Source organism: Pangasianodon hypophthalmus, chromosome 8 (assembly GCF_027358585.1).
Source record: "Pangasianodon hypophthalmus isolate fPanHyp1 chromosome 8, fPanHyp1.pri, whole genome shotgun sequence".
NCBI lineage: Eukaryota > Metazoa > Chordata > Actinopteri > Siluriformes > Pangasiidae > Pangasianodon > Pangasianodon hypophthalmus.
In genome coordinates this window covers 19,785,228-19,797,260 of record NC_069717.1, presented here as the reverse complement: position 1 = coordinate 19,797,260, position 12,033 = coordinate 19,785,228, and the positions used below count along the sequence as shown (strand labels likewise).

At 39.3% G+C, this 12,033-nt stretch overlaps 1 protein-coding gene across 1 annotated transcript in view; it reads right to left on the bottom strand.

The window, feature by feature from the left end:
• Positions 1–11,714, bottom strand: part of LOC113533655 (dedicator of cytokinesis protein 3-like) — a 67,404-nt gene extending 55,690 nt beyond the window's left edge. The window contains exons 1-6 of the mRNA XM_026925932.3: positions 10,532–11,714; positions 3,106–3,189; positions 2,933–2,973; positions 1,486–1,541; positions 1,211–1,307; positions 37–185 (exon numbers count right to left, since the gene is read on the bottom strand). Coding sequence (XP_026781733.3) covers positions 37–185; positions 1,211–1,307; positions 1,486–1,541; positions 2,933–2,973; positions 3,106–3,189; positions 10,532–10,568 — 464 coding nt within the window. The 5' untranslated portion in view covers positions 10,569–11,714. The remainder of the gene's footprint in view (positions 1–36; positions 186–1,210; positions 1,308–1,485; positions 1,542–2,932; positions 2,974–3,105; positions 3,190–10,531) is intronic.
• Positions 11,715–12,033: the final 319 nt, after the last annotated feature.

Genomic DNA, 12,033 nt, shown 5'->3' with positions numbered 1-12,033 from the left:
AGAGAGTTAAAAGAGTTTGCTTGGTAAAGCTCTTACTCATTGCCCCAGTCCAGGCGGAGAGTGATGTGGCGTTTGACCTCGCGGCTCTGCTCCTGAGTCATGTGACCCAAGATCAGTTGACGCCGCAGGTCCATCAGCTCGTTCATCACATGCCGCAGCTTCTGGAATAGCTCTACTCTGTGCTTCTGTTTAAACAGAGGACTCAGTGTTAATAAAAAAAACCCACTATAAATAATTATATGTCACATTCAGGATGCACAACAAGAAGGATAAGCTAGATCCAACATTTAAAATAATTTAGCGGCAGATACACAAGTTGCTTACAGTTTGTAAAAAATTAATAGATTAAAGACACTATTTCTACAAATTACTGATTTCTATTTATTTTGGAAACAGCTGAACTATTGACATGATACCATTTGTGATGTCTTCTTTAATTTTAAAACTACACACTTTGGAATGATTTCAACATGAAATCATTCAGGGGTGTAATGCAATGCTATTATCTATATATGTATCTGTACTGGAAATACTGGAAATCAGCCCAGGGCTGCTGGAAAAAGAAGTAATTTTTCATTCACAAAATATATAAATAGCAATTTGCAGATCATGACGGCATAGCAGCAGCTCTATAAATAAAAGTATATTTCTTTTGAGAATTTTGGGCCAGTTGTATGGAAATATAGCAGAAATGCAGTTTTAATTTTTTCGCTCAGTAAGGCAATGTTTAGGCCGGGCTACTGGAGCAAACCACTGAACCAAAAATAAACCAAAAATAAATAAATAAATAAAATTACTGTACACTGCCTATTAGTTTCTGTATCTGTATACTGTATGTTTAGAACACGCTGCCTGTTCATTCCAAATAATGTATTCATTTTCGGTTACATCCCTGGTTGAAATGTATCATGACATAAACCATAATTCCTATGAATTTCTCTTCTTTTGAATTACCATAAAGAAAAAGAGAGAAAGAGAGAGGAGGACAGTGCATTAATCGTGCTTGAAAAGCAGTTGCTGTATGGCGGCATTGCCCAAGGCCCATTTTCTGCTTAAACTGAGTAGCGCGAGATTACACAATTCATTGTTACCAGGACAACCGAGGTTTCTCCAGACTGAAACCACCCACACACACACACACACACACACGTACACATGTAGGACGCAAGACACAATTAGCGGACTTCAGAGTAGTCATAGAAGACCGTACCACATAAAGCTGTTTCCACAGCACTCCCCATTCCTGCAGTGTGCTGGTGCACTCAGTGATAATCGGATCCTCAAGAGGAACCACCGTCTCACACTGCCTGAAATACACCACATACAGGCTTATTAAAATCCCACCAAACCTGAATTTTCACACAGCTGAGTCTCTTGGGGTGACTTTCAGCCCCGAAGGTCATTCAACATGGAGTTTATTTGCTCTGATATTTTCGGTGCTGATGAGGCGTGCTGCTATAATGAATTATCAAATCATACACTTACCCCCTGTTGGTAACTGTTGCTTTCTTTAAGTGCACATAGTTGGCTGGAAAAATGCCCTGAGGAGAGAGCAAATATATTTTGAATATATTTTTCTGAGTAAAAGTGCTAGCAATGTACTGTGTATTATGTAACATGGACACAAGTTGGAATCCTATCTTCAGTGCTTTGCTCTAGAGACTTGCTGATTTACTGTACAACCTCACTCAAGATCATCACAGGACAGAAAAAAAGTTTTACTCTTTCTCTCTCTACTTTTCTGGAACATGATAAAGGTTTTTTTTTTTCCATGAGTAAATGTGAGCTTATTTGGGCATCCCATGAGGATGAGGGGGAGTAAAAGATACGAGAGAGAGTAGGAGAGAAAAGAGAGTGGGTGATACAGATCTACATGAGTTGGAGTAGTGTATGTCAGTCTGTTTATGTACATTTCATTTGTTTCTATTTAATTGTCATTTACTGTCTTTTCTTGTAGACCCCTGAGAGATACACTTCACTCTCACGTCAGCCGAGCGCCTGGTTGTGGAAACACAGCAGGAGTCTATAGCGAGGAGCGAGAGTCTATAGTATTAATAGCAAGTCAGACTTTGTTATTTTGTCTAAAATGTCACATGAAATGTGTTCCTAAACACATTTGTTTTCATTGCATACTACTGAATCAGACACCCTTCCTAGCCAACAGAAGACGGTTGTGTTTCCAGGTAATTAGGAGTAATAATTGGTCCCAGGAGCTCTGTCTTTGAATCATCTCAGGTAATTAGTAATCTATCAAATCAGTGAAGCTGGCATGCTAACTAAGAATTTAACAGGCTTTAACAGACCTACGTAGCTCAAGAGCCTAGCTATCTAACGCTAGATATCTTGGTCACGTTCTTACTGAGGTGTTGCCTGTAATGGACATGTTTACGTCTTGAACGTGCCCACAAACAACAAGGTTGCAACCATCAATAGAATTGTATACCTTAAATTTCTCTTTAGTATAGAGTTTCTAGGAGATACTGTGTCTATATATGCTTAGTCACTGTAGGCTAGGCCACCACTTAGTATCATTTAACCACAGCCAGAACAGCAAGAACATTATGGTTCTTCTAAAGTTACAGCATTTGAAAGTGTTAGTTTAGTTGAAAAGCACTCCCTGTCTTTTAGTGCTAATCCATAATAATAAGTGGGTAACATTTTAGCTAATGTCAAACCTATTCCTAAATAAAATTCTTGATAGATTCTTAGGCAGATTATAAAAGCAGGGCCAGGTTGCTAGGCTACTTGGGTGTTTTTGCAAGCAGGTTGCACACGCATCTCTTTTTGTTTACAATCACCAAAGGGCTCTATTGGGATTCAATATGGAAAGCTTTCCTTACGTGCTACAAATCAAACCCGAGAAGCTGGTTATAATAAATCTGATTCTCTAATCTGATCCTATAAGCCTAAATCAGAATAATACAAATCTCACCTTTACTGTTGGTCTTTTGGTAGAAAAGCCTCTGTACCAGCCTAAAAAAAAAATCATCACATGGTCATTCAACAGCACGCTCTCTAACTCATACTCACAAATCACAGGCTCTTGTCTGCTGAAAGGTTTGAAGTGATTGGTTTATTGATTAATGAAGTGACTATAGGTTTTACCATCACATTTCTCCAGGATTTGGACAGTTTCTCCAAGCTCCAGCACCAGGGAATGACTGACTGAACTTCGGAAACTGCCTATCACTGAGACAGAGAGGAAGAGACAATCAATCAATACACACTCTCGAGAGAGGACAGCGGATAAGCAATATATGAGAAAAGAGAATGACAGAAAAAAAAAACACTGATACTAAATCCACAGTCCAAAGGTTCTGACTATGACATGAAGCTTGAAATAGTGCATATAGTGCATATTGTGTGGCCTACTTTCTAGGAAGGTCACAATTAGATACAGAAATCTGAAATATTTACAATAATAATAAAAATATTCTCTTACTTACAATGACACTGCAGGTTAGTGTATCATTTTATAAAAGTTGTAGAAACAAATGATTTTGGTTTGCGCAAATATTTTTGTTGTGGTGAGTTTATTATTACATAAAAGGGGAATTTATTTGAATTTGTCGATTGACAGACAGCAAACAAATGAAAGTAAAGTTTATTTGTTATAAATTAAATAAAGACAGTTTACTTCATTATAACAAAGAAAAATAATAAATTAATATTGCGAGGCACTATTCTCCATGTTGAAGTGAGAATTTTATAATAATCAGCATCATGAGGGGTAACACAAGGTCTGTGCAAGTACGAAATATCCAAGGCTCTTGTTGAACAGTGAAGCACTGACACAACTACTGCACAAAGCACGAAACATAAACCATGAATACAAATCAACTGCCGCACAACACAGAAACTCCACTAAAGGTCTAGGTCTTTTAGGAGTTTTATTGTGTTATGGTCCTGATTTTCAGGTGGTATTAACTATTTTCTAACCTGCTCTGCATATGCAGTAATCATTTGGTCTTGATACAAGACTTATGCTCAACCAGTAAGACACTGATTTATATCGTCATAGATTTTTGTAAAATATGAAGGAATTGTAGTTACAGAAGGAACTATAACTAACTGTTCTGAGCTCCAGACAGTCACTATGTAAATTACACCACTGTGGAAAATCCAGAGTACTTGAAAATGATTACATATTGTTAGATTAAGTCTTAATCCACTACAATATATATTTTAGAATATCTTGAACATCATGTTCACATAGCATTTACTTTCTTTTTTAAAAAGCTGCAGTGCAGTGTTCTGCAAAGAATCGAATAGTTGTACACGAGTAAAAATAAAGATACCCTCAAGTAAAAGTTAAAGGAACATTTGAGAAGATGTTTTAATGGATCTGATATCAGATGTACTTAATATCAAAAATACCCATTACAAATAATGATTAGGTGGAATGGATTTTCCTGTTTATTGTTATAGTAAAAGGGGGGCATGGTGGCGCAGTAGGTAGTGTTACTGCCTCAAAGCTCAGCGATCTCCGGACTGTGTGGATGCATGTTCTCTCCATTCTTCCTCTCAAAACCCTTCCCAAAAACATGGCTTCAGGCAGATTGCCGAATTGCTGCTAGTTGTGAACGAGTGTGTGAATCTGTACGTGAATGTGTGTGTGTGTGCATCTGCGTGCACTGGCATCCCCATCCAAAGTATATTTCTGCCTCACAACCAGTGTTCCCAGGATAGGCTCCGGATCCTCCATGACCCTGACCAGGATAACTGAAGATAAATGTCATAGTAATAAACCTATACATAATGAAAAACAATATGCTTTTCCATTAAATGGTAACATTAGCTAAGAGTACTGAAGGCGCTAGCAGCTAAATTTAGCTGAATCATTAATTCAGTAAATCAGTTGATCAAGTTTGTGTGAATTAGTTGCCATATGGCGATGATGACAATTTTGAGTGTGCCAAACTGTTATACTGTTGTAGAACACTTTACTTACACCACTGGAATCCATTGTGGGAAACATGGGCCAGCTAGCTACATGAGCTGAAAGTTGAAAATGCACAGTTGTCTTTGTATGCTGTAGCATTAAGCATGGATCATATTTGGGGCCCAAACATGATCCAGTACAACTGTGCACAAAGTGAGATCCATCCAGACATGGTTTACAAGAAGAACTGGAAGAACTTGAGTGGCCTGCATTGAGCCCTGATCCCAAACTCACTGAACAGAAAGCCTTTATTTGTCACATGTACACTATAGTACAGTGAAAATCTTCTCTTTGCATATCCTAGCTTCTTAGAAGTTGGGATCAGAGTGCAGGTTGAACTGTGACAGGGTGCAGCTGGAGCAGGTAGGCTTAAGGGTCTTGCTCAAGTGCCCCACAGGGGCAGCTTGAATCTCCAACCTTCTGATCAGCAACACAGTGCCTTAACCACTGAGCCATCCCTAAACATTGCGGAGATGCCGGGGCTTGAACCTGGGGTATCAGTGATCCTGACCCCTTCTGCTCGCTTGATCTGCCTGATCCAGCCTGATGCCTTACTTCTGGTTAGAGTTCTCATCACTTAGAAACCACTCGCTCCTGCTGAGGATGGCCCTATATGGACAGCCTAAAGATACATGAGATTACTGTGGATGGTACCACTAAGAAACCACGAAGATGGCTTTGGACTGCAATTGCCAGTTTTGCTATGATGGCTTAGGACTACAGTCGCTACAGCTTTAGGACTGCAACTGCCACTAACAGTTTTGCACTCAAATCTCCACCAGTGAACAGTTGATAACTTCAACAAAATAGACTTCATATGAAAACTATAACGAATTTCCTGGTTACACAATTGCACTCTTTGACCATAGAGTACACAATTATAGAAGTGAATTATTTATAATTGCACCATCAGGTGTCACCCAGATGAGGATTGGGTGACACTCAAAGTCTGGGTCCTCTCAAAGTTTCTTCCTCATGTCGTCTCAGGGTTTTTTTTCCTTGCCACCATTGCCTCTGGCTTGCCCATTAGGAATAAATTTATAAATTGAAAATTTATACCCTGAATTTATATATTTCTGTAAAGCTGCTGTATGACAATGTCCATTGTTAAAAGCGCTATACAAATAAAATTTAACTGAACTGAACTGAACTCGGGACTTCACCCCTTTGGGATGAATTGGAACACTGCCTTCAAACCAGACCTTCTAGTCTGACATCACTGCCTTACCTCTTGTACTCTTGTGGCTGAATGGACACAAATCCCCAAAACCACATTCCATCTAATGGGAAGCCTTCCCAGAAGAGTGGAGGCTGTTATAGCAACAAAGTAGGAACAACTCAATCAATATTAATGCCCATGGCTTTGGAATGGGATGTTCAATACTCAGGGGTCCGCATAATTTTGGCCATATAGTGTAACGATTCAATAATTGTTTCACCTGATAATGCTGATGTCCAGTTTCACCGTATCCTTTCATAAGCTTTTGAGTAGCAGTTAACTAGTTAGCTCTGGTGCTATAGTTTATCAGCCTAATGCTTTGTTTGGACAGTATTAGTCCCTCATGGTCCCGGTGGCTATTAACACCAGACAACTGAACTTCCAGCAGAAACTCCAGGGGACTTTGAACGGGGGAAAGTGCACAGCAGCCATTTGTAGCATCATTTCCTTTCCTGACTGTCTATGCCTGGTCACTACTCCGAACGGAAAAATGATGGTAGCCAGTGAAATCACTTATAAATGTATAAATGTACTTATACTTACTTACAAAAAGTAAGTTCAAATATTGTACCATATTAAGATTACAGTAACTGTAAACTGTAACTGTGCACAGTGAAATATTTATTTAACTTTCTGACATTTCAAAATGGCTTCATCTCTGCTATTTCAATAAAGGTAATGGGTATAGTGGGAAAAACTTTTTATATCATGACCCTGATACAATGTGCTTAATGGTGTTTTTAATTGCTTATGTATATTTTTTATATCCATTAGCTGAGTTGTGGTCAACAACAACCCATCTCTTCGGTTTTCCGCATGGTAATGTAAGACAATGTTTTTTTTTTTTTTTTTTTTTTTTTTTTTTTAAACGTGTGCAACCTGATATATATACCCCATGGAAAAATAAAGTGGTTGGAAGTCAATAATAGACATCCTTCCTGCCGTTTAAAAGTATAATATTAGAAGGAAAACTGTATGCATTTTTTTTTTTTTAAATATTCTTGAGGTGTGAATAATTTGGGCACACACGTTTTTTGAGAGAAAATATTTCTATTTTAAAAAATAATAATAATTCTGAAGGGCACTGTAACCTAGCTTGGTAGGGATAATTCAACTCAACACACGCTTATTAAAACGGTCCAATGGAATATCATAATAATAATGTTGGATGAATGGAAAAAATATACCTTTATTCCTGCTGCAAAACTCTGTTGTTTTACTATAACACCACCGCTTTCCCTCCACCAGTGTATTAGCTTTCATAATATCTCTGAGCTGAAATTATATTGAATTGTCTTTTTTTTTTTTTTTTTTTAAACACATCTCTGTTTTGCTGAGAGAAGCTGAGGTATGACAGGAGACAGATGCTACCACTTTACATACCCTGCAGCATGAACAGAGAAAACACTTATACCACACACACACATACACAAACACACACTCCAGTTATAGTGTTGCAACACATTTTTTTATCTCCAATAACATTCACAACCATAATGTCACAATTACTGGCATAAGAAGAGTGCCTCAAAATAACGAAGGACAAATATAAACACTGAACTGATAATGGACTTTCTGGCATCATTTCCTGGAGGGAGGCCCTCCACAAAATTTATTCACCTGCCCGCTGGGAACTCCACCATGCTGAACTTCTCAGTTTCCATCCACACCATCACAATCCAGCATACATGGCTAAGAACCAAGGTATGATTTTACTTTTCAAATCGAATTCCCTCAACCACCAGATCCTACAAATCACTTCTTCCCCACATCAGAAGAAAACAACCTGAACACAAGATCAGCTCCAGTGATCATACAGGCTCAGGTTATATCCACACTGATATATATCCACTTATTTCTCCATTGATTGTTCTTTTCTTCTTTGTATTACTAAAATAAACACACTTGCATTTGTCTAAACCAGTATTAGTCTTGTCTTTTAGGTTAGAAATCGCTTCTTGCTACATCTCATACATGTTGTCTGAGTTGTTGTAGTTTTAAAGCTGAATCTGAGTGACATTTGGGTGCACAGCGTAAAAGACAAGCGGTGCACAACACCCAAGATAGCACTGCTCTTCCCATAAACAATGGCTTCAGCTGTGCAAAACGATTTTGCTGGTCATCATCTGTTGCTTACATGTAAGTAAACTGGCTGTAAGCTACCTCACTGTCTTGTGAGGATGATGTGAAATTGCTATTAAAATGGAGAATATGATAGCACATGCTGTAGTAGTGGCAGGTAGTCGACAGTAGCAAGTGTGCGTTCTACCATTTACACAATGCACCTTCACACACACTGCACTGCATCACTTAGCCTTAAATGTTCTAAGTAGATAAAAGAGAACACGATATGTCCTATTTGGGTGGATAAAAAAGAGATATATGTAAGTGAAGATGTGTAATATATCTAAGATATGTAAGTTAATACTTTATAGATGAAGTTATTTCCAGACTTGTGCCGACATTTATCCATTTACTTTTCTATTGATTGTTTTTTTTTTTATATATATATTACCAATACACATTTATCAATGTATAATCTAAAAATCTTTACTATAATGAAGGGGGGAAAAGCAGCACTGCAAAACCGTATCTACATTACTGCAGTATATGTGTTTCAAGACATATATACAACAGAACATAGTACTTTGACAGTAACACAGTCGGATACTTCCAGTGTTATTATGACTTGCTGATTTGTAATGAGCACTAATAATCCACATGTGTAATTCTCTAACTGCAATCCCAAATGCTGTCAACCCAATGTTGTTAGTCATGCTGCACTATTGCACTGCACTTCCTTTATATTTGTGCATAATTTATACATTTGCAGAGGTCTCCGCTTGTTGGAAGACTGTAGGTGTACTGTCCATCCTCTGAGGTAAATAAAGTGCATAACGGCATGTACTGTAATAGCTCAATCATGCAGTTGAACACAGTTGAACACATTTTCCCATCGCCTGAGTATAAAAACTTTTTAGTTACAGCCGCTTAAGGGCACTCTCCAACTATGGGCCCTGGATAATCAGTTGCACTCTTTCCAATGCCGTGATGCCTCGGATTAAAACGAATAAGCAAAGAATAACGTTTCCAGTTCCAGGTAAAAAAAAAAAAAAAACATTCACAACAACCAGCCAATCTCTGGTTTCCTTCCACTGTCTAAAAACATGCTGAGAGGTGGATTAGCTATGCTAAATAGGTGTGAATGAGTGTGTGAACGTGTGTGTGTCTGTGATGCCCTGCAACGGACTGGTGTCCCCATCTAGGATGTATTCACGCCCAGTATTCCCAGAACAAGCTCTGGATCCACAGCAGTCGAATATTACAAGATGAATGAATGAGATATCTTTTCCAGCTGAAAAAACAAAAGTTGATCAAACAAAAAATGTTACTCTTGTGTTATTTGCTTAAAAAAACAGCTTGTCTATGATGGAACGGTGATTCAGAAGGATAGAGGTTCCTTTCTACCAGCACTTACTAGCTGTAAAGATAGTCTACTGGTTTGTCTTGACCAGCTCAGTCTGAGAAGCTGGAAAGCTGGATTTTTCAGCAGGGTTGCCATTATGTACACTAGTGTACAGCGTGTGGAGCCCAGTTTTCCACAGCCTGTCTCATAGACAAGCTTCATGGTGAGGAAATTGGCTGACCAACATGGAGGTGTAATCTGTTTAATCTGACATGTAATCTGTTTAACACTGTGAATGGGCGTTAGGAACGTAGCTAGCTGCCTTTTTTTTTTTTTTTTTTTTTTTTTTTTTTTAAAGAACATTGCGTCAGGAGCGTCATCTGGCGCACGCGCCCTCACTCGCGCGCTCGCTCGCTCGCTCCCTCTCGCACGCGCACGCACCTGTTAGCCCGCGCGCGAGCACGCAGCGCCCCTCTGCGGCTACAGGAAGACATTTTCATCCCATGCTACTGCGTGAATAAGATGATGTTAGTCGTGTTGTCGTGCATTAGTCGACGCTTGTGTGGGAAGGAAGGGAAAAAAAAAATAAACAGATTTCCATTTTCAACATTCCATAAAACGTTTTATGTTTTATTATATCAACAACAAGAGTTACTACAGTCGATCTAAACAGCCTAATTAGCCCATATCATAGCTCCAGTTAGGCTACTTCTCAGAAAAGGCTTGTTTATGTAAAAAAAATGGTCATTTTTAAAGCTTATTTGAACATTTTAAATTGGTAACTGGATTATTAAATGAGCCATTTGTGTTTATTAGCTTTAGGTACTTCTTGAAGGAAGAGCAAATTGTTGCATAGGGGTGAGCTACGTGTCATTATAGAGAGATATAGAGATATAGCTATATAGAGATATATGAATAAATATGCAGGGGAAGACAGAGAGAAGAGAGCTGGGGTATTACTCACCGACTCCGAATTTTTCATCTTCCGTTGGAATCCACATTATTTCAAAATCAAAAGAGAGACAGAGCGGATTTAAATCGCCTGGAAAGCTTGCTCCATTCCGCCGGTGTCGTGGGAGGATGCTGAAGATGAAGGGCTGAGCAATGTAGCGTGTTACTCCATCAGCCACTACACGCAGAACTCAATGTACTCAGCACTACACGTTAAGTGTTTACAGCAAACCAGCAACACCGAGGTCTTCTTCGCTCCATTCCGCAGCTTAGCTTGTCCTCTCAAGCAAAAATAAAGCGCAAACAACCACCAGAACAAGATGAAGAAGAAGCAAGCATCTACAGTGGGTGATGCAGAGCCCTGAGTCTCTGAGTCCAGGCAGGGAATAAGAGGAAATCTGATCTTTGGTGCAGTATCTGGGAGCGACAGAGCCACTACTGGCCTTCTACTGGACCTGCTGGGTTTCTTGAGCCATTTTAGATCCTGCACACGCGTCTTGTCTTGTCACAACATGCACCAGATGTTGGTGGGAGCTGTGCGTCCTGAAGTGCTGGGCTCTAAATGAGTCTCCTCGTCCTGAAGGGATGGGAGAGATATGATTACTCTGCGCCATCTTCACAACCGTCACATGACGCCTTCTAAAATATATCCCGGGTCAAGGTTTCACCATTGCAACAAGGGTGCAGAAAAGAAAGAAAGAAAGAAATGCTTTGACTTCACTTTAATATGGTCTGGGTTGGAAATATGATGATGATGATGATGATGATGATGAGCAGCTAAAAGTCTCCACCTTCATTTTCTTTAGGCACAAAAATAGTCTCCTGTTCAGACCCAACAACATCTGCAGGCTATCCAGAGCACAGAAATTCAATACAAATATCTGGAACTATTGATTAGTTTCCCTTTATTTATTTTTTTGGAACTTCCGGTTCTTTAGACAGCTGAGATGGGGTGTAGAAGTACAAGGAGGTTAGGTAGCTATAGGCTAGGAGTCAGGTCCTCTACAGCAGTGGTTCTGGGAATTTTTTAAAAATTTAGTTCAGTAGTGGAAATGACAATCCACTATTATCAAAGTTATTATATTTATGTATTGAGTTCTTATAGTTATTAGAAGATTTGACTGCAGCGCTGGATCCCGAGCCCAGGCTACTGACTTTTTGTTGTTTTGCATGTTCTCCGTGTGCCATAGTGGGTTTCCTCTGGGTTCTCTGGTTTCCTTCCACCTCCTAAAAACATGGCAGTAGGTGGATTGGTGAGTCTGAATTACCCCTAAGGCATGGTGACTTAGTGAAGCACCTTTGCCTCGTATGTCCTTCGACCTGTGTGCGTGGAGCTTGCATGCTCACCACGTGCTTCAAGAGTTTCTTTCCCCAGTCTGAAGATATGCATCGTAGGCTGATTGGCGTTTCCATATTGTCCAGGGTGTCCCCCGCCCTGTGCCCTGAGCTCCCTGGGATAGGCTCCATGTTATTTTCTGTAATCTTCTAGGCTCTTCTAGGTTCTAGGTATGGAAA